General features: G+C 43.2%; 1 protein-coding gene across 4 annotated transcripts in view; it reads right to left on the minus strand.

The window, feature by feature from the left end:
- rptor (regulatory associated protein of MTOR, complex 1) overlaps positions 1–23,848 on the minus strand; it is a 182,942-nt gene that overhangs the window by 36,365 nt on the left and 122,729 nt on the right. For all 4 annotated transcript variants that reach the window (XM_084573386.1, XM_084573385.1, XM_084573384.1 and 1 more), the window contains exons 17-22: positions 21,550–21,741; positions 18,091–18,231; positions 17,008–17,128; positions 16,305–16,445; positions 10,994–11,149; positions 4,427–4,545 (exon numbers count right to left, since the gene is read on the minus strand). In XM_084573386.1, the coding sequence (XP_084429512.1) occupies positions 4,427–4,545; positions 10,994–11,149; positions 16,305–16,445; positions 17,008–17,128; positions 18,091–18,231; positions 21,550–21,741 (870 nt within the window). The remainder of the gene's footprint in view (positions 1–4,426; positions 4,546–10,993; positions 11,150–16,304; positions 16,446–17,007; positions 17,129–18,090; positions 18,232–21,549; positions 21,742–23,848) is intronic.

The raw sequence follows: 23,848 nt of genomic DNA on the forward strand, positions 1-23,848 counted from the left end.
CACTGATGAATAGCGGAGCTGTTGTTTACTCGAGCCAGGTGGAGAGAAAAGTGCGCAGCGTAAATCTAGTTAACACGAGCAAACACATTTTACTACCTGGTATTGCCTTTGATTTGATTTCTATGCTAATTACGAAACTGCAGCGAGTGTCTTTTGTTTGTGTGTCTGAAAGGCTGATGGGGGGGGTTAGAGTCAAGTTTGCACGCACGTACACTCTGTTGCATTGGTGATGGGCGAAGGACATCCATTACAAGAGTTAGCTGTTACCGCTTTCATTAAGAGACAATTGGAAATGAAAGAAAACAGCAGTAAAACCAGCTGAAACTGTTATTATGGAAATAGCTAATGTAAGGTACTTACATTAGAGATCAGTAATCACTAATGTAAGTACCTTCTCCGATCACGCAAGACGAGATCAATGTGATGACGGGGACATAAAAAGAGTAGTAGCATCAACATGCGCACAACAATGAGCAACAGCGAGCACTAAATACCCTTTATCTGGTATAAATGTTAAGTTATGCAACGCCTTCATGGATTATTCATCGACATTTGCTGATCATCAACATGTGGTAAACAAACACAACGCTAACGCAGGAGGCCACATGCCATATCTGCTGACATGCTTTCGAGAAAATGCGGGAAAAAAAAGAAAAAAAAGAACAGTAGACGGGGATAATCGGTTTTACCAGCTGCTGCTGCTCCACGCTGGGAAACAGCTTGTTGTCCTGTTTCAACCTGTTACCCCTCACTTCCCTCCATCATTAATTGGCTGGAAAAGCGAGTCAACTGAGCAAACAAATTAGTGCGTGTACACACACAGACCACCGCTATTAGCAGGAGCCGCCGTAGGGTACAGCGGAGAAAGTGGACGACTGCCCAGAAGAGGGAATGGCGTGAAGGGGCTGAAGGTTAGAGGGGATGAGTCGAGACAGATGCTGCGAGTCTCGCCAAAGTCAATTCAGATATTTCAGTTAAATGCAGCTATTTGTGAGGGGAAAAGCTTCTTTTCTCCCGCAACTCCACTATTGAGACATCTGCGGTCAAAAGTCTGGACACAATCACATGATTAAAGACAAACGGCCCATGACTTTCACCCCAGGTTCATCCAGCAAGAGGAGGAAGGGGGCGATTTAAAAAAAAGCATTTAATGCCTTCATCTTCTGAGAAGCCAGCACAATTTAATTAGCTGCTGACCTTGTTTGCTTTGTTACAAATCAATAACATTTGACATTTAAAGTCCTAATTAAAAGAGCAGGATTCCCTGTTAGGCTAATGTTAACACTTGTGAACTTCGATGAATTTCCTTTAAATGAAGCTGTCTCTGTTGTGCTCTTTGAGCGTTATCGATGACGGCTCGTAAACTTTAGGAAAGAAGAAGATTCTTCAAGGCGTGCAGATGACGCAGGTTCAGCTTCATCCGTCATCACCGTGTCCATGTGAGGATAATACTGTACGTAACACACATGGATCACTCAGAGTACGGTAAGTTATTGGACTTAATGCGAGCTGGACTATAATGTGAGAATATAGCCCAAGCTGAAGGAAAGTGTGCAACATCGGCTGCTTTAAGGTATTCAAACAAGTCCAAGCTAAGTCTCGTCTTGAGAAGCGTTCAAGTCAGGCTTCACGTCAGTTGAGATCATTTCAAGTCAAGTCTGATGTTGGTTGATGTGAATTAAAGTTAAAAAAAGTCTTGAGTCAAAGCCAGAAAAGGTCTGAATCTACGAGTCAATGAAGACTAAGACAGAGCAGTCACACGAGTCTCAAGAAAACCAAAACATGTCAGTGTCAAGTCTCACACAAGGCAGAGACAGGTCAACTGAGACAAGCTGGCGTTGAGTCTCAAATCAAACAAGGCTCAATCAGAGTTGAGTCTTGGGGTGAAGTCAGAAAAAGTATAGTCATCATTTTCAAGTCATCCAAAGATGTAAAATTGTACGAGTTAGTGGAGATAAGTCAGAGTCAACACTTGAAAACAAACAGAACAAGTCAGTGTCAAGTGACACTTGACAATCAGTCGAGCCTCGACTCAAATAAGAAATGTTTTCCAGTTAAGAAATAGTGAGGCAGAGTCAGAGTCAAGCCTCGAGAGAAGTGTGAGATGTCCTCCAAGTCCTGTTGTTTTAATGAGCTGCACGTGGCAGAGATGCTTTAACGCATTCAAGTCCAAGTCACATTCAAGTCAAGCCTCAAGAGTCTTGAGTCAATTGAGACAAGTTGGCATACAGTCTCAAGACAAGCCAGCCGAGTCTCCAGTTAACTGAGACATGTCAGGATTGAACCTCAAGTCAGCTGAGATCAACTCAGGGTCAAGTCTAAAGACCAGTGAGGCCAAGTCAAAGTCAAGTCTCATGTCAACTGAGATAAACCTGTCTTGACTCGTGAGTCAGGTAAAAAACTAACTTAGTGTCAAGTCTTAAGACCATTGAGACAAGTCTTCAAGTCTCATGCTGAGACTAAGTCCTCAATGAGCCCCAACTCAAACAAGATCAACTCAGGATCAAGTCTCAGGTCAACTGAGACAAGTTCAAGTCACACATCACTTACTACATGAGAAGGTCGGTTCAATTCTAATGAAACCAATACAATTTATGTTACGTGACGAAGTCCAAGACGAGTTCAGAGAGTCCCAACAGGTCTGAGGGAAGTCTCTTGCTGTCTCACGTATCTGACGTTAGAGCGTTTCCCCGGGTCAAAACTCGAAAATTAAAAGCCTCTGATTTCTTGTATCGCGTTCTGATGCACCGAAAGCTCGAGTCGAATATTCATTTTTTATCAATTAAGGCTCAAGTTTAGTGCTCCTAGATTTGAAGATGACACATGAGGTCTTGAACAGTGCTTGAGTGAACTGTGTAGGTTTCAGGTTCAGTCGCCCGTACTGGGAAAATCTGCTGAAAATCTGTCAGGGCGGTAATTTTTATAAATATGACACCGCTGTTCGCTGAGTGGACTTCTGCTGTGCTGTTCCACAGAAAATAATATTAAATCAGTGTGTTACAGCGAAAAATGTGCTGCGCATTATCTGGCCAAAGAAACTTCTATTGCATTATACTGTAAATTGTGTCCTGTTGTTGTTTTTTTATTGCGTCTCCAGGAGGAAGAAACTGCAGTGATGCGGCTTGTCTGAAGGTAACAGAGGGGACAATTGGTGTTGGTGGTAGAAAACAAGAGATATTATGCCTCCGGGTTAGAATGGGCGGTGGACTATAGCGGTTATTATAGCTGCTTAAGTTACGGCAGCCTCTTTGCTCTGCTCGGCTCTGCCAAGCCTGGGGGAGTCATTGGCCCTTAATTGCATTTGCACAAAAGTAATGGGCTTTTGGAGGCAGCAAATGCCAGTGGGAGGGAGGGGCATGTGTGCGGGGAAACTGATCTTTTTCACTGTATAACCATGTAGTGAAAAAGAGTTGACACGCGGAGATGCAGAGACAAAAAGTCAATTATAATACTCCCATTACATTAGACTCTAGGAAATTAGGCGATACTCCTCTTTGGAATTACTGATGATGTGGAGCTAAAGATTCTCAGTACCTGTGCGCTGGTGTGTCGCGTGGTGTTGTAATTACGCCAGTAAAACGCTAAGTGGTGACTAGTTTGCTGTGTCGAGTTTCACTCAGTACTTCAGACAACGGCGAGTGGAAGTGAGCAAACCATGTTGGTATTGAAGTTAATAAAAGTGGATCAACGTTGACTTTAACTGATGAGGATGGAGGGCAGAACAGCTTCTCAAAAGTGAAGCCAAAGCAAGTCGAGCTCCCCCTGGTGGCTGGCCGCAGTATAGCTCATAAGCTCCACCCCCTCCATGTTAGTGGGTGGGACTTGGGCCAACTCACAAAAGCACACGTAAAATAAATTTCTTTCAAGGATGGTTTCAGTCATTTTAGGTAGTTAATAAAATACTGATGCATAGTCAAGAGTCAAGTTTTCTGAGAAGTTTCGTCTTAGTTATCTGACGCTATAGAAACAGGATGTGACATCACTACAAGTTGCCATGCCAACCACTCCATGAATCGGTCCCATAGGACTGTGAGAGTTGGAAAACATCAAAATAAAATCAAGCACAGTGTATAAAGCATAATTTCCATGTAACTGTAAACGCAAGTGAGACTGTGGCTCTAAACTCACAAGATGGCGCCACCCGTATCACCGGTTAAATAGCATATAATACAGTCAGTTTGGCCAATGCAAGGAAGTGGGGACATGTTTTCCATATTTATATAAAGTCTATGGTCCAGCCGCTAAGAGACTTGAACAAGGAAATGGATTTCGGACCAATCCCAGCTGTTGTGGTCCGCGTCGCTGTGACGGGTAGTTACATTCCTGGTCAGGTTACGCTGTAGGATGTGTAGACATGATGAAGACGTAACATCTTGAGGAAACAAGGTCCGGGCGCCTTTAAACTCTCTCATAATATAACACACACCTTATAAGCAATGCTGTTGAGGACCTTCATGGCCAGATCGGACACTTCGGGAAAAGGGTCTGCGGCCAGATGTAGCAGCACTCTCCAGATCTGTGTGTAAACGCTGTTGAAGGACACGCCTGGAAAAGACACAGAAAAGCAGCAAAATTCAGACTGCGGACAATTTTAATTAACACAAATCTCGCTGGCGCGCACCCCACACCTCACGCTGGTATTATCGCTCGTCTGAGCACAGCAAAGCGAAGTGCTCATCCCTTTAGCTTCGTGCAACTGGTCATTCTCCTGTCCAGCAGTTGTTAGATGTGTTGGGCTGGCAGATGGAAAATGACCCCTGGTGTCAGGTAATGAACAACCGCCACACACAAACGCACACACTACAAACAGCTGGCTCTCCACATCGACCGGAGCTCTGTTGCTTTATTGTTATCATGAATATAAATGAATGAATGAAAAAATCTCTGCTATTATCAGTTTTGTTCTTCTCTTCCTATTCTGACCTTCTGCATTGCCTTTGCAGCAAAATACGACAATTTTCTCTCCAGTATGTTCATCATTCTCCCTCCTCTGACTGCCTGTCCTTCTCCTGTTGTCTTCTCGAGAGTTAAATCCTCACACCAGCTTGTTTGAGAGTTCAACCTGCCAGCTGTGTGTCTTTGCGTTATAAACAACCCGCAGTAATTCGGGGCTTTTACTTGCTTTAGCACGTTGCCCCTTCTCGAGCCTCCTCCCGGGCTGCTGTTGCTTCTCCACTCTGTCTTCCTTTAAATGTCCATTTGTCTGTCAGCTTCAATCTGTCGTCTTTCTCCTCTCCTTGGGCGCCAGCCACGGGGACACTTGGCGACAACCAACTGTTGCCGTTTCTCATTTTGCCTCCACCTTTCTCGGAGGCTTTCGAGCCACGACATTACTCACCGCCTCACATCCTTGTTCTAGTCCCCATTTCCCCCTGGAGCTAAGGAGCTACAAACCCTGAGAGGTGACGCCGAGTATTGGGAATGACTGACGTCTGGACCCAGTTATTAATGAGACTCCTCTCTAGAGAGTACGGGGAGGGAGGGGGTTTCAATGGTCCCATGCGTCAAAGAAGGAAAACCAATGAAGGCCATTTCCAAGAAAGAACTAGAAGACAAAGGACTACAGTCAGGGGGAAGGAGAAGGACGGAGAATGAAACAAGGAGGGGTCTACTGGCGGGGAGGTCAGACGGAGAATAAATGGAGATAAGAAAAAACAGTTCAAGGGAGGTTATTTGAGAAGGATGTGAGCTCCGACATGTGGAAGAAGCAAAAATGTCAAGAGATGGAGAGGGAACAGAGGTTAAACTAAAAAGAAACTCAGTGAAAGGCAGAAAAGTGCAGAAAAAATGACTGAGGAAGAGAAAGTGAGGGAGTTAAAGAGGTTATTAGGCCGTAGCCTGAGGGGCAGGAGATGATTAGCTAAAGCTAGCCAGCGTGCTAGCTCCGGCAGTAAACAGGCGGTTGATAAATATGAAACACAGCTCCTCTGCCGTTTAACTGCTGAGCTTCATTACGCCTCTGCCTCTGCAGAGTCCACATGAAGGAAGCTGAATAACGCTGCGACGGCACACTGCGGCTTATCAAGACTGGAGACTTGTGCAAAGCCAAATGGATGTCCAGTAGTAAAAATGCTAACCGTCGGCTAAATGAACCACTGCATCACTTTTTTTCTTCTTTTTTTTTTATTGCCTCCTCCAATTTTGGCAGACGTCATAAAACACCTTTAACGCCGCGCGGAGGCTTTCGGAGCCTCAAATGATTGAAACATAAAAAATGCATCAGAAGTTTTGAGAGCAGAGAAGAATCTCCTCCGTGAAGCACATTTTAAATATGTTTCACGGAGGAGATGTGAGCGGCGCAGGCAGCACCGAGTCAGATGTGCGATGCTCTTTAAACGGGGGAGCACCTCAATTACACCGACACAGGTGGAAGTGAACGGAGGACCTTGATGTGACAAAATAGAAATGTCAGCACAGATACAGGAAATGTCTGCATTCGTCATGGAGCATCTCAGATGAAAAGCATTCAGGCATCCGTGTCAGGGCTCTGTCGGTTCACCTCTTTAGTCTAGAGGAAAATCTCTCCAGTTTCTGTATGGATTGCTGTGGTCTTCACAATCCCACCAACTTGGGTGATGAGATCTTTTCTTTTCTTTTCCTCCGGCCCCATAAAAAAGGTTTAAAGAGCTTTTCATTTGTAGAGAATTGTCTAACAAGCTGACACAAGAATGTGTCACTGGACTGGTCCAGTATTTTGGACATTCATGGTCTCTACGTGATCAATGTGGGGTCATTATCGGGTGAAAATGTCCATTTGCCCAACACTTTAATTATTAAACATTCATTAATTTATTTTCTGTAACCGCTTATTCCTGTTAAGGGTCGCGGGGTCTGCTGGAGCCTATCTCAGCTGTCATTGGGCGAGAGGCGGGGTACACCCTGGACAGGTCGCCAGTCCATCCAGGCGAGGCTAACACAGAGAAACAGACAACCATTCACACTCACATGCACACCTACGGCCAATTTAGAATCACCAAGTAACCTAACCAGCATGTCTTTGGACGGTGGGAGGAAGCTGGAGTACCCGGAGAAGAACCCACGCAGACACAGGGAGAACATGCAAACTCCTCAAACGCCCAGCCGGCCCATGGATTCGAACCTGGAACCTTCTTGCGGTGAGGCAGCAGTGATAACCACCACTGCCACTGTGCTGCCCCAATTATTAAACAAACATGGAAAATTATTTTAGTGTTTCGTCTTATTTGTGCTGTGTATTTACTGCTAGTTAACACTCTAAGGACCTACAAAATGTCAACGTATTCATCAATTATATGCTACAAATATGTCAAATGTTACGTTTACCAGAGATATAGCTGTAGTAAATGAAGGTATCTTTCAACCCTCTATCCAGCATATACAGTATATATCTGTTCCACATAGCCACTGTATTGTATGTCTTATATTTCCTTCCAGATGAAAAATTTGTGAACCATGGCTCTGTGAAATTTATTTGAGAAGTATTTAAGCATTAAAGTCAAGTAAAGTCAAGTAAAGTCATGTAAAGTCAAACAGAAATGGACCTAGAAGAGTGTAACCATGAGCCAGACTGCTCCTACCACATCAATCCTAACAACTGTTTACATTTACTTTATCAAAGTTGCTAAAAGAAAACAAAAAAACTCTTAACCTCTATTGTCCTTTTTGATTTTGTTCCAATAACTTTCGTAGCCTCAGAGAGATGCCAGTGGTTACAGTGGTGGTGGTATGATTTGTACAAATGATAGTAGTAGTAAGTCAATAAATCAATACTCCAACTCTGCCCTCCCACACAGCTCTGTTATCTGGTTGTTTTCACAGGCCACTGTCCACCTCCTGCTGCATTCAGCATTTACAGCTGAAGTCGGGGAGTTCTCGTAAACTTAGATTTAAGTCATTCAAAGTGATATTTTTTTTTTTAAACCTCTCCGCAGATTTCACGTTAGGAAACTCAGCGTTTCCCCAAGGTTTACGGCTTTGAGGGGGCGGGGCTTGGGGGAATCATGGCGTTCATGTGCATCTCTTAGTGACAGCAGTTCTCAGTTCATTCTACACGTTTTGTCTGTTTTTCAGGGGGTGATGCGACATATTTACCCACGTGCGATCTCCCTCTGCTGGCGGGAGTGTGTTCACCTTGTGTCTGCAGGTATAGACAGAAATTACGTGCTGTCGCATAAATAAGACAAAATATCATAAAGCTATTTAGTTTGTTTAATAAAAGAACAAGGCACAGACCTGTTCTATAGGAAAGGCATATGACTTCTGATGTGATCTGGCACTGCACAGAAAATAACTGTTTTAAAACTGCCGTAAGAACGGCAGAGTCTGGAACTGTTTGGCCATGACAGCAAACACACGCAGGCTTGTGAGCTGTGAAGCACTTCAGAAAATAGATGGCTTCACAAGGAAGGACGATTATGTGGACATAAAGAAGCAACTTCTCGGGACATAAGACAGGAGGTTTAAGCTTGGAGAGTGACCTCAAGCATTCTTTGTTGTGGTCAAATTGCTTACGGACGATAAAACTGAGGTATTGGAGTGATGTTCACATGTCTACGGTATAAGTAAACTTCTGACTTCAACTATATGTTTTTTTACTTTGTTCCAAACTGTGACACTATAATACACACACCTGTCTGCAAATGGATATGCCGTAAACCAAAGAGAGAGAGAGAGAGAGAGAGAGAGAGCGAGAGAGAGAGAGAGAGAAAAAAAACAGAAATAAATGAATGCATTTTTTTTTCGGTGAGATGAGGAGCTAAGCCTGAGGGTTTTATGAAAAGAACTTCAAAACCAAACAAAATATAGACGCGTATGAGTGAAGAACAAATAAGTCGGGATGTCAGGGGAAGTTTCAAACGAGTTAGATAACTGAATCTAAGTGACAACAGAGATGTCAAAAGAAAAATCACATTTAAATAAATAAATAAATAAATATCTGGCACGCAGTCGTGTCTTTTCCCTCATGTCCCTGAATTACCAACATCCATTCATCTGCTCTGTCTGTGTATACATGTATACGGGGTGGGAGTTATAAACAAGCTCGCTGTGAATCTGCTCAGTTGTGGCGAGGGCGCAGCTCAGTGGGCGAGCGGTCAATGTGTCCTCCGTTTAAACCGGAGCCGCACGTCAGCACTAAGAGCCCACAAGCAGGCTTGAGAGAGGTTTAAGGGAGCACTGAAACGTTGGATTTGTTGGATAAGAGGGTAAATGGGAGCCTTTTAACCTCTTTACTGTGTTATTAACCATTTCCAAGCTTTGGTTTTCCCAACATACCGAGGTCCAAAAAACAAAAAGGCAAAGAGCTGATTGACATGACTGACTTTCACTTTGACTTAATTAGGATTCATTGACGAATCCCTGATTAGAAGATGACCTGAACAAGAAAGGACAGACAAATATTTATCCACGGCTTCGTCTGCGAAAAGGGAAAGAAAATGTGTCATTTAAATAGCAAGTGATTGTGTTAAAAGTTTGAAGAAAGGACAGAGGAAATCAGACCATTTCCTTGGAGGGCCGATATATGAAATGAACACAAAATAAAGTAACGCTCAATTTAGGAATTAAAAAATAAAAACATCACTAATTCATTATGTTAGTCACTGCATATCCTCTAGGGTCATGAAGGGGACTGAAGCCTATTCTAGTCATTGGGCGAGAGGTGAGGTACACCCTGGACAGGTCACACACAACTATTCATGCACATCTAGCTATGGCTAATGTAGAACTGACTGGCCTAAAGAGAAATGGAGCAATGTTTGTGGACTGATTAAAGCAGGATTGTTCTTTTTTGGGTCTAGGGGCTGCAGACAGTTTGTCAGATGCCACAGGTCATAGTACACCGTGAAAGCATTGAAGCATGGTGGTGCAAGCATCATGATATGGGGATGCTTCTCATTCTGTGGTGTCAGGGCTATTTATCGGATACCAGGGACCGTGGTAGTATCAGTTTGAATACATAAAAATCTTCAAAGAGGTCATGTTGACTTGAACTGGGTGTTTCAACAAGACAATGACCCCAAACAAACCAGTAATAGAGCAGAATCTTGGTACCAGACCAACGAAGTTAATGTTGTGGAGAGGCCAGCCCAAATCCCCGGACCTTAATCCAATAGAAAACTTGTGGGGTGACATAATAAACATGCTGTTTCTGAGGCAAAACCAAGAAATGCAGAGGAATTGTGGAATGTAGTCCAAAGGTCATGGGCTGGAATACCTGTTCATAGGTGCCAGGTGAAGTGGTTCTCAGAAACAGTGGTTATACGACTAAATATTAGTTCAGTGATTCACAGCAAATCTTCAAGCCTTTTTCAGTTTATATACAGTAAATATTTGATTTCCAACTCCCCATTGGTATTTTAGAGCAACTTGGATGAAACATCTTCAAGAAACTCTACAAGGTGCAGTAGTTGCCCTTGTTAGAGCTTTATTATTTGGATATAGTCGGTCAGTGAGAGTGACAAGTAACAATGGAAAAACTAACCAAAACAATGAGCTAAAACAAAGCTACGAAGCTGCCAGTTTATCTGTGCATTTATCATTTGGACTTTGTTGATAGAAAAATTGAGTGCAGCTTTAAAAAAATAAAAAAAAAAGATTAAAAATGACCAGGTTCAGAGGACTGAATTATTTTCACAGATTAAAGGGGACAATAAAGAACATTAAAGGCCCTTTTAAATTTGGGGAGAAAGAAAAACAGCAGAGGCTGGGGAATCCTAAAACAGGTCAAACTTATAAAACTGGATCCTACACCTGGATCTTTAACTTAGACACTCATGGTAAATGCCTTTGACTAGGGTTGCAGTTTTCTGTTAAAAAGTGTGCCATCTCCCAAGCTGAGGTATTCCTGGACTCGACAAAACTCCCCCTGAGTGAGAACATTACACGACTGTTTTCACTGGCTGACAAACACTCAACATAAAACACTTAAAAATCCCCGCTGTGTTGCTGTTTAAATTAGATTAGGTTCTGTTAGGACGCCACAGGCAGAGCTGAAGTAGTCTAGAGTAGTTGTTACCTATAAGGGAGTTGAGGGAAGAGTACGAGGACACCCGTCGCATTTTGTCGATGGTTTCGAAGGACAGGATGTACTCGTCGTTGTCGGGGCTCCCCAGGGTGCTGCTGGCGCTGCTGCTGGTGCTCAGGTTGCCAGGGGAGTAAGCCGCCGGTCCACCTGGACGAAGGAAAACAAGAGATCATAAGCCTCGTGAATGTAGTCAGCTGAAACGGAAGAAGAGGCTCCTCTTTTGTTTCGCACTTTATCGTCAGTACAGCGACAATAACCTGACATTTATGTGGATGTTACGATCGCACACATCACCACCTGAACATTTCTGCAGACCACTCACACCCCCCATGGCAACGGCAAGGGAGGAGTTCTTTTAGTCTTGGCGTCATGTCTTCCCCAAATAAGTGAAAATATGATCATCCATGTAATACAGAAGAAAATGTGATTCCTCAGACCAGGCCGCCTTCTTCTATTGCTCACGCTGTAGGAGCTTTCATCGGTGCATGAAAAAGGGTCAGCATGGTGCACCCTGACTGGTCTCCGGCTACACAACAAACCGTCTGCCTTTCTATCAGAACCAGCATTCACTTCTTTCAGCAGTTTGAGCGCACACACCTGTGAACCTTGGCTGTCGATGACCCCCCTCGTCTCTGCTTCACTTCTTTTCCTTTCTCGGACCGCGTTTGATAAGATACTGACCACTGCAGAACAGCTGCTATTCCGGAGATGCTCTGACCCGGTCGTCTAGACATCGCGGTTTGTTGATCCTCGTCGAAGTCTCTCGAATCCTTCCACTTACTCGCTTTCCCTGCTTCTAACATCAGCTTTGATTTGAGGAGAACATGTTCACTCGCTGACTAATATATCGCACCCACTGACAGGTGCCACGATAACCAGACAATCAGTTCTCTTAATGGTTATAAAGTTGTGGCTGATCAGTGCACATAAAGGTTTATCACGGCCGTTACTGCTGGAAAAAGACAAAACCAAAAACAAACGGCCTAATCAACGCCCAATAATGTGTATAAACAGCGTAGCACTCGGAGGCTGCGCGCCAACACGAGATCTTGCTCGTAACTTCATTCCAGCTGTCAGCTTCAGTCATCTCCCGCTATAACTCTCCTTATCGCCAAACATTACTCTGACTCATACGAACCCAAATGCCATACATCCTCCAAAACAAACTGCGGGCTGAGATGTGGAAATGAGATTGGTGGAGAATGGAAATACGCTCCGCTCTCTGCTTATTGATGATAAATGCCGCTGCACATTGGAATAAGCACAGAGCGTGTGAATTAGAAATGGTGTCAGCAGTAGGTTAGGCACTTCACCAAGTGCCGGTGATTTAGCACCACTCGGGGCTTATGCATTACTCAGTCTGGCCGTGGTAGACAGAGGGCGGGCAGTCGGCTTTAGCTGTTTGAATCGCTGAGCGGCGACACAAACAAAGGGTTCGGACAGAAGGTCGTGTTGCTTGAGGAGCTTTGGTTATGGATGTTTGAGCGACTTCAGTTATTACAAGTAAATTGAGCATGTTTTTTTTTAGCGATAAAGTAGTTTTTACTATCCAAGAAGCCAGAGCAACTTCCTGACCCACATATTACTGTGGAGGAAAGTTGGTCTGGAGTCTCTCCGTTGGGAACTGATTTATGCTCCAGCAAAGATCTGCTGTGCCAGTCAAATCATTTGGACCTTTTTTGACCTGAGTTTTATACAGTGATAGACAGAAGACTAAAACTTGTAACATACTGCGCAAAGAACAGAAAATTTTTGTTCTCTCTCCCAGGGCTGTGAGAGGAGAACGGCGTCATTCTTTTCTTCTCGCGGCTTGTTCTCGACACAACATCGGGGCAGAACTTTTTTCTCGTGTGGTGCCCGACAACTATTCTGCGATTTGTCAGAAATTGGAAGCGGGCGTGGTTAATGCGCCCTTTTCCGGTTGTGCAACGGATCGTTTTGAGGATCAGCTGGTTGAGACGGTGAGGAGAACCTGTGTGATAAATCCTGTAAGGAATATAAAGACACACGCACGGCTAATAATTCGTGGAGAGAAGACTTCCCGGGAGTTCTGCACTTAAGTTTCTCGTGAATTATAAATGACCTGGCTAGACCGAACTTTGTTCTTGTTCTTGCCACCTCGAGAAAAGTATGTAACCTATGTACGTAACAGCCCTAACAATGACACAGTCATACGCGTCATCAGAGCACCATGGAGTATAATTTGTGAAGTCAATGATTTTGACAGATTGTAGGACTATATAATTGCGTCCAGAGGTATTCTTTTCATAATGAAATCCAGATGGTGTGTAACCAGACTCTATCTGATAAGTAATGAGTCTGGCTAGACAAGGCTACAGCTTTACAGACATAAACTGGAAATACAGTCACGTTTGAGAACAAGAGACGGCTGCTCTGTGCTCGACAACAAAGACTCAGTTTCAGTCCAAACACACCAGCTCTGAAGACTGTCTCTGTTTCTGTGTTTGCCGTATCCAAGGTCGTGATCACTCAGCGGGAATCAGCGCAAGTGGACAATAAACTCACTGACTTAGACCCAAAAATAAATCCTCTCAGTGAAACAGACGCACACGAGGCAAAAACTAAGAAGACACCTCTGCAGGGGATTCTGTCAAAGGACAGATTAGCTTAATGAAACTGTCTGATCACTTTCAATCACCATGTGTATCTAGTAAAACCTAGGAACCTCCCCATCGGTATTGGGAGATTGGTATCCACACATTTTTGGAAATGTGGAATGAATGAAGTCAGTCAGACAGCATTTGTAAATAATTCGATGTGGATGTCTTGTGAGGTGGTAGTAGGAGACAGCCATTCAATACTACCAAATTGATTCAACTACACCTACAAAAAAAAAAAAATAATAATAATCACAAAACAGAAAACATGGTGAAAAACCAAGCTAAGACTGAACAACAAACACTGTGTTTAAAAGAAGAGAAAAGTGCCAAGACAGCGCCAAGGAGAAAAATATTACAGAGAGGGTTATGGAGTCTAGGGCTTTGGATGAGTAGAGTACACAGGTTGTTTTCTGTCTGCTGGAGCTTCTGGAGCCAAGGTATGAGCTACCCCCACGACACTACATTATCTCTGACATCCCTATGTATTGAACTTAATACAGTCACACCGTGCACATGTGATCTAGGAGAATACAAAACTTGATCGGAACATCCCTAACTAATACTAAGGCTGATAACAAGTTAATAACGAGTTAACACAACTTCCCTTTCCAACTCGATAAACACTGGCACATTCTGTTATTATGACCTCGGCTGCACCATAGTTTGGATCAGGAAGTGATCAAAACAGAAGAAAAGGCTGGGGAAAGCAAGCAGAATCTGAAGTGAGGTTGTAGTAAATCATTTTAAAAACAGTAATACACTTTGTAGCCAGATATTCACATCTCTTCTAATGCATTTTCATTATTATTTTATTTTCTTTAGTCTAGGAGAGGGTGCAGACTGCTTGTGAGAACTCCTGGTATGGCCAGGTATGACGGTAAAACTCCTGGTATGTCAGAGAGTAAATAAGGGAAGTGGCGGTACTTACATCACTGGCAGGTTTGCTCAAGCAAACACACAAACATACCCCTAGTGTAGAAATAACACCCGTAAATAAATAAACCACCTGATCTGGCGACACTGGCCGGAGCGTGAAAAGTGCCAAAACTCCCAAAACAAGAAGAAGAAGAAGAAGAAGAAGAAGAAGAAGAAGAAGAAGAAGAGGAAGAAGAAGAAGAAGAGGAAGAAGAAGAGGAAGAAGAAGGCAAGCACACTGGTGGTCAAGCACACATCTGAGAGCAGAGACTCCTCTTCCCCCTCGACAAGACAGACCAGACTGAAGAAACGCAACAGAGACGTTGCATATTTTTCAGTACCTTAGAGCATATTCTGAAGAATAGCCTGGACAGTATTTGTCATTGCGACGCAACATTAATAAGATGTATTTGCATAAAGCAAGCAGCATGTCCAAATATATCCCTTTAATGTTACAAGAAATATGGTTAACTTGCGCTGACCGTGCGTCAACGGTGGAAATGATGCATCAATCACGACAAAACATTTGATTTATTGACAGCCCTGATTAAAATTTTGTAGTAAATGCTCATTGTTTTGGAGGCGCTGTTCTACATCTACATGAAGAAACATAAGATGCTACAACAGCTCAGTGAGAAAGGCTGTTACAGCTACAGGCCAACAGTTCAGCACCACGGACAGCTCCCCGTGTCACTGCCTGAGCCCAGACAGAGGAGCTCAGCTGCCGAGGTGTTGTTCCTTTTTGTGCAGAAAAAAATAAAATAAAATATGAATAAATAACAAGGTCACTGTTAGAACGGTGTCATATTTGTGCCAAAAGCCATGACGTAAAATAAAATAATAAAGTGAAGTAGCTTTTGTGGGACTGAGTTAGAGAGTGAGGCAGTGGCGATGTAACACATCGGACGGAAGATAAATAAAAGTGCGGTTCAAGAAGCAGCAATGAAATATTTACAGGAAGCTTGATAAAGCAGCTCTGATCTTTTATAGGACGGTTGTTTAAGTACTTCAGAGGAGCTGGCTGATTGTAGTTTTGGACAGACGTCGACATTTTTCCCCATGCCTGAAAGGCTGCAGTTCGTTATGCTAAGTTAAGCTAATCATTCTGACGGTGATTATATTTCCCCAAAGGTCAAAGTGTTTTCTTTAGAACTCGGAAACAAGTAAAAGTGTTCATCATTGCTCAAAACAAACCCGAAGCACTTGGAATTCAACGGCAAGACACTTAGTACTTGAAATTTTTCAGGAGACGTCGGATAGTGGAAGAGTTTTAAGGTCAATATGAAGCAATAGCCAACAAAAACCTTTATTATAATTATTTAAATCTATTTCTATCAAAAGGCTCTGTGGAGAGTTCTCCACAGCTGTGATAGTTAATTTAGTGAAGGTGAATAATAAAGATAAATGTAGATAAAGAATTCTTTAGGAAACGACCATAGAAATCCACCACTGAATAACAAACATAGTACTTGGAGCAAAGTTATGATTAAATACAAATAAATTAAGCAACTGTGATAATTGTGTTTATTTTGGCATTGAGACTGGAATTAACTGTTGCCTCTACTGTCAGGGCAACAGGATGAAGAATTTAGACTGAAGACCAAGCGTCCGTGTTGTTATTGTCACATGATCGGCGACTGGTCGATTTCCTTCTTAAAGCGTCACGGTACAGCAGTAAAGTCGACTAGTCGAGCAATCCCTAATTCCTTGTTTTTTTCTCATCCGCCCACTCACTTTCCCAGAACTCCTCTCTTCCTGTCTCTTACCTTCTTCATTGAGGTTGAGGTTCTGCAGGCTTTTGTTCAGGTTGCGTGCAGTAGTAGCAGCTCGGATGTTGGTGTAGGAGTTGACCGATCGCAGCCGTGGGACGGCTGGGCTGTCCCTCACCGGGGTCAGGTTACCAGACTCTGAATGTAAGCAGGGGACACAGATCAGGTCAGAACCATGGAAATATCAAACCATCTCAAACTTGGCATTATTCTAATTGACTATAATGTCAGAAGGAGTAATAATCCCCAGATTAAAGCTTTTAACTAAATGGAGTTTCCTTTTAAAATTTTGGGCTTAGCGCCTCATTTAGTTTCTTCGGTATGAACAGTATTCATACATTTGCTATTTATTGCACGAGACTGCACAATACGCAGATGACCTTCTCTTGTTTGATTGTAATTCACAACTCCCTGCATTCTAGATAACCTGGAGCAATTTTGGAAATTGTGTACCTATGAACTTAATCTGAGTTAAACAAGTTAAACAACAGCTAACAACTGTACTCCCTTGTAAAAGTATAATTCCACTATTCGATCATTTGACCCCTTCCTTAAATGCAATCCGATACCTTTGACGGATAAATGCGGGACAGACATGGATGACAGGAGTATCCTTCCTCCTTTACAGCAACACTGTTAAAACCCTGACACATTGCAGGGAACCACATTCCCCCGATCACTCTTGTCGTCGAGCACACACCTGCAGTGTTGGCTGGCGACGGCACCGTGTAGTTCTTCTCTTCTTCTATGAACTGGAGGGCAACGGTACAGAAGTTGCTTTCATACTGGACCACCAGGTGACTCAGTGCCACCACCAGCTCCTGTCAAATATTAAAACAGAATCATCATTCAGTTGATCATTCAACAACTTTTATCAGTTCTTTTGTGATCTTTTCACGGTCTAATAAACTTAAAGAACAAACCCAAACAATAACCCCTAGGCTTGTTTTCCTTGGTAAGAGAATCCATTGATGGTTTTATTCTACCTTAATCACATACTGTATTATTTGAATATTTCTCTGGTTGTGTATTTCTTTCCTATCTGCTCACAACAACTGGTCAAAGCAAGTGGCTGAATTTTTCCTTCCACTGCTTCCTGCTGCATGAGGGAATTGTTTTGGTCTTTCTCTGAAATATTTTAAGCATTTAAAAATAAACTTTCAGTCCTGATTTTCTCTCCCGTATCCTGACGGTTCTCTGTATTCTATAGTTTAAAAGTGATGTTACATGTTGGTTGTCTTTTAACTTGTTATGCGTGTGCAGAAACATTTGAACAACTTGCAAAGTTGAGCCTGGCGACGCGGATTTCAGACGTGGTAGCGGACTCTAAACATCTCAACTTTGGAAAGTTTAGCTTCAAGGCTAATGCAACCCTCAATAACTGTCCCGAATGACTTTCAATTGCCTTTTGATAAAACTTATTTTAGTATCTTTGAAAGATTCTCAAGATATTTTTTTTTCCTCCATTCCAGAAAGTGATTAGCTTAGCTGGCTAAGTGCAGTGACTTCCTGTGTTTTATGCTAAGCTAACAGCCTCCAGAGTGCTGTTTAAGCTGAAACGTGTTTGATCACTATAATAAACTTGTCATTCCCAACAAAGACTCCCCTGGTGAACTGTATATTGTCTTTTTACTTTATCTGAACATCTCAACAGCACCAGTCTTATATTGGTCTTCCTGGAATTGCAGAGTAGAAGTCAATAAAACGCCTTAATAGTGTTAATGTCAATAACATCACGGGCAGTATACATTTTATGTGTGTGTCTGTTTTGTGTTGCAGTGACCTTGCGGACCACAGGGCTGCCATCGTTGATGAGCTGGGCCAGCATCATGGCCACGTTGTGGTCGATGGTGGTGGAGTGGTCCGTCCTCTCGGCGGAGTTCCCCACAAACGTCCCCAAAGCAAAGACGGCGGCGCACCTCACCTGCAACAACACACACATACATGTTATACTTCCTCTCCTCCAGGTTTCAGTCAGGTTGAGGATTTTCCAATGTGGCTGAATGTTCTGAGGTTTGATCCCCGCTGATCCTCTTTTTTAACAGAATCAGTGTTTGGCAATTTGCCTCGAAACTAAAATAACTGCTTGCCAAACAAAAAAAAGTTGGAATATATTATGAGGGCCAATAGATGAAAGCAATTAGAGGTCGTTACAGTTAATCTTTCTCGTACTGCTTCAGAGAGAAACCCAGAAATGATCACTGCCGAGTGCGTCAGCGAAACTGCCTTTTCGTTGCTTTCTCTACCTGCTTCACTGGATGTTTAATCAAAACCTCCCATCGCCCAGAAGGAAATTTCCTTCTGGGACAAGTTTCACAGACTGAGCCAAATTACAGCACTGGAATAAATATTTGCTTTTACTGTTTGTCGTGGCAGCAGAGCACATTTTTAGGGACAGGATCAGGATGCACGATCACAGCTTTTTAATCTTGGGATTCAGCTGTAGTGGCGCTACAGAACACAGATGTTACTTTGATATGGATCGCTCCACTCCCAATTAAAATGTTCACATGAACACATTGTAATTTATTCCCTAAAACCTGGAGGGAAAAAAAAAATAGTCATAACAGCAGTGTGATTTGAAAGTAAAATAAAGCACAAGGCCTTTATGGAACATCTTGGAACATATCAGCGGAACAGCTGGACAATCTAATGTCGTTCTATTCAACAGGCCTTCAGTTAATTCTGATTCATTCAATCAAACCCAACAAGATGTACTCATTCAAGTCTACGGCGTTATTTAAAAAGAAGCTAAAGCGCGTGAGAAAGCCTCCAAAGCGGACCTTGAAATGAACCAAGTGAGGAGAAGTAATAATAACATCCTGTCTGTTCATGCCTTCTGGACATTATTCTCAGTAAATATGTTCTCTGCTCCAGCGAGGCTGAACTGACTTTGTCCTAGCCCGTGTACACACTGTGTACTGTGAAGCGAACTAAGACTTAATAAGTGTCATCTCGATGCCGTCCCCTCAGACTCGTGTTTAAATGTAATTACATTCTCTGCTTAGTCACTTATCTGAGCTCCTCTTACTGCCATCTGAACAAGAAAAGGGAATATACAAAGAGCCGTGTTTCCATCTGTTCATACTTCTTGTGCTGAATATATTTAAATGGACAATATTTCTTCAACCTAACTCAAACTTAACCGTTCACATGGATGCTAAACAAAATGAGATAATCAGATATATGTGTATACATCAAAGCATCAATCACTCTAAGATTTTAGTGACAAATACAACAGAACAAAGTTTTTTCCCCAGCTTTACTGATGATACTGAATTGATTCAGTAAAAGAAAATGACCACGATCAACTGGTTGTTTTGCCACCTCCATGTTTCTGTCCCTCCTGGAAACTCAACACCTCGTGTTTACCCCAACTAGTAGTCGCCATTATGTCACATCCTGTTTCTATAGAGTCAAATAACTAACTAAAACAAAACTTATCAGAGAAATTGACACTTGAACACGCATCAACATTACACTAACTACCTAAAATGACAGAAACCATCCATGAAAAAAATATCTGACGTGCATTTTAATGTTTCAGTTCGGCCCAAGTCCCATCCACTAACATGGAGGAGGCAGAGCTTATGACCTACACTGCAGCCAGACACCAGGGGGAGCTCTACTTGCTTTGGCTTCACAAAACTACGGAGCAGACCACCCCTCTAAACCTGACTGAAACCTCCTGATCAAGTGAGTCTGTTCTAATTGTCGTGGTGACATGAGGCAGTTTTATTCTGATTATTATTGGGATATTGGAAACCACATAAACTCAGCAACTGACTTCCAATCGCGTCCATTTCCTCTAACCACATCAACTCAAATTTATGATGATGGGGACTATTTTTTTCCTAATTGGGAGGAAATTCACAACAACGTGGAGGCGTGTAGAGATTAATGTCCGTACAACATGACTTCTTAATCTCACGGTACGTGCTCCCCTTAGGACATATTCTTAGGAAGGATGTTATGCAGATGGATGATTGCATTGCAGACTGGATGGCCTTAAACTTTCTGAACTTTAATGAGAGGTCATGATATTTGGACCTAGTGGTGCCTGCGAGGCTCAAATCAGGGTGTGATAATAGACAGCGATTTTAAATTGGATGATTTCTTCCAGCTGAGGATCTTATATATATGTTAACCTAAGTCTTGCTCAGCGGGTGCAGAAAACTGCATGCAAGGGAGAACACATATCCCAACGTGGCCTCGCTTCACCCTCTCCCAGTATGTTTTAGGAGCGACTGTAAGACTTTGCCCACGAATCATCTTTCTGATCTCCCACAACCACAAATCCCATTAAGGTCACTCAGGTCCGCTGACCGCTGGGCGTCTCTAGAACAAGGCCGAAACACAGGGGAGATCAAGTTTTGCAGTTGCGTTCCCCGAGGTTTTGGAACAGTTTGACTCGGCACGCTGGCTGGCCCAGACGCCGCCTGTTTTTAAATCCCGTCTCAAAACAATTTTTTATTCTCTGGCGCTGAATTTAGTTTGAGAGCTGCTCTTTTAATGGCAACAAAGTGTGTTTTAATTTAGTGCTTTTAATTCAGAATCTCCCTCTTCCTTATCTTTGTTTCTGTGTTGACCGTGTGGTGAGATATATTTCTGTTGTATACTACTACTCAGATTGCACAGCACTTTTGTCACCGTTAGTTGTTTCTACATGTGATTTATGAATGAAACTGACAAACACACAAAGAAACTAAATGTGTCATATCACTACATTCTGGTGCAGCCACAAACCTCGAGTCTCTAGTGACATAAAAATAATTAAAAAGTGAAGCCATGGATCTGTAACAGACCCACACTCTCAAGCAGATGTGCCTGCAGACCTCAGATTAAACCCTTTGACCAAAGCAGCTGTCTGTCCGAGATGAGGAGGAAGTTACTGCTGGAAACAGATGCTCCTCATGTGTTGGTCTGTGAGAGGGGGCACCGAGTGTCTTCCGGGTGAACTTCAGGGCAAACGTTGCTGTCCCTCTGGTCACCACACACCACCCAGTCAGCCTGTTTTTGTAACACGCTGGACCCCCACAGTTTAATGCACCGTCTGAAAGCGCTTGTACGGAATGAGTCCTATGAACAGACACTGTGAAATCTATGCCCCCCCCCCTCGCGCTCCCACACAAAATGACAATATGTCATCTTTGAAGTGTCACTATTTGCCCTTTCTGCAGTGCACGCCTCATCTCCTGATCCTCTCTCAGATGTACCCGATCCTCTGCATTCAACCTCTCACCTCGGGGATGGGGTCCGACAGCAGGGTGTACAGCTTCTCGTGGGCGCTGTCCCGAACACCACACCAGCGCGCCGGGTCAAAGTTCTGCCAGATGCGGCCCAGGCAAATGGCCACCCACTGGCGGAGCAGAGGGTGGGGGTCCGACAGCTGCTCCAGGCAGTTGGCTATGAGGTTGCCCTGAAGACAGGCCTCCTGGTGGGGAGAGAGGGAGAGAGGGAGAGATGCAGAGTGAGAGAAACGCTAAATTAATTTAGAGATGAACTGTGAGGGTTTTAAAAAGAGACGCATCTGCAAATTACACGAATATAAGAAGATAAGTAAAGTCCTCTGAGGTATAAAGTAACATCAGTCATTTGTATTAGACGTGGGCTTGTCGAGTACTTAACTTTGACCTACCACTTTAAATCTAATAACATGAGAATAGCTGCGCCGTAAATCAGTCTAATCCCACAGAGCAGCGCAGAGGTCTAAGCTCATTAGCCGGTTAATCGTCACTAACCTGTGACCTCACACCGTGTGATGGACGAAAACACTATGATCTCTGCAGGCGTACGACTTGATCCTTTGAACCCAGTCGGGCCTTTTCAATTTTTTTTTTCCTCAGGGTAATTGGTCCATCAAGGTTTCATGCAGTTTAAAGCCATGCCGGTCGCTTTATTCACAAATCCTTTTAAAAACATCTTTCGGGGCAGAAACTCACTCCTATCATTGTTTTCAGATGCCTTTGTGTTTCCTCTGTTCATGGACTATCACAATCCCAAAGCGCTTTAAGTGACAGCAAAGGACATTCGGCTTTATGAAACGTAAAGAAAAATAAAAACTGTACGTGAATCTACAAAAATAAAGTACAGTCTAGTAAAGCGCTGCCTGGAATTACTCCTGCTGCAGTGGCTCACGTGGCACAGTCAAATTCATGTGCACTGTTTATTAGGAACAAAATCTATATCAATCTATAACTACAGCTCAGTATGTTCTTCTTTTTGGGCTGTTAATTAAATAATTTTTGTATTACTGAGTTGTTCCTTGGACAGCAATACAAACCGAAGCACTTCTAATAGTCTCCCTCTTCATGTAATCCTGTACAACACTAGCCTGGAAGCCAGACAACTTCCCTGGCCAGGAACCTTTTGGAACTGATCATTCTCCAGCAAAGATCTGCCAGACCAATCAAACCGTTTTTGACAGAGGTTTATGTGGAGACGGACAGAAGGAGACAGTAGTCATATACGACATCTGAGCGCCGTGGGGTTGAATTTGTTTACAACAAAATGGATCTGATTGATTGGAGGACTATCCAGTTGACGCAGAGTGTTACCAGACTCATATTTTGAAAAGAATCGAGTCCGACCACGGCAGGCTAGTACAACACTACTGTACGCCAAAGATGTGCATACTCAGTAAGAGACGAGAACCAATGTGGAGACCAGAGGCCGTGAATGTTAATGAAATCCAGTGAGTTGTAGCAATGTAAAGGCTCATGTAGGGTACTGCAGGACATAGACGGCGTAACCTACGTATGCGAGCCATTTATATTTGTGCGCTCGTCAGTCTGGCTCGCTCTGTAAAAACACCACCCTTTTTTGCCAGTCGGATTAATTTTTGTTTCTACTTCTTGCTTCACTTTCAACGGAAACTTTCGCCAAAGTCGAGTCATACAAATGTTTGTATCTCTGAACCTCCTCAGTTAACCTTTCCTCGATGTGTTCCATCTTTGTCGATCCAAAGCAATCAGTTTGAAAATTGCGGCGGTGGAGAAGAAACCGGAAATGGTAAAGCAGAAACACGCAACTACCAAGCGGACCAATCAAAGCTCTTGCGGTCTGCATCACCACGGCGCGTAGTTACATTTCTGGGGAGGTGCACGTCAGCTATGGCATTAGGGTCTGTCATAGCTACGGCATCAAATTGACAAAGAAGCCTAAACAGCCTATTAGGAGGAAAAAAAAAACTTTAGCAGACAGAGTTGAATTAATCTCAACTTTTAAAGCAACGACCAATGGAGGCAACTCATACAGTTATTTGACATATTATCCACAGTTCCCCAAAATGTATGCACCCTCCACAGCTGGATGGAGTATGCTCACCATGCTGACAGCAGCCTTGGAGCGTTGGTTGAACCCAGATGGAGAAGGCTGCTGTCTTTAAAAGAGTCTCCATTGCCCTTCAGGTCAAGGTGGACAGTTGAGTCCTGACCTGAAGAGCTGACTGTCCTGTGCTGAGCCACGTGTTAGTTAAGTGGTTGTTTTGTACAAGTCTGAACTACATTGTTCTGCTTCTAACTGTGCGTTTTGTCCAAAAA

The sequence above is a fragment of the Chelon labrosus genome (genome assembly GCF_963514085.1).
Source record: "Chelon labrosus genome assembly, chromosome: 2".
Taxonomy (NCBI): Eukaryota; Metazoa; Chordata; class Actinopteri; order Mugiliformes; family Mugilidae; genus Chelon; species Chelon labrosus.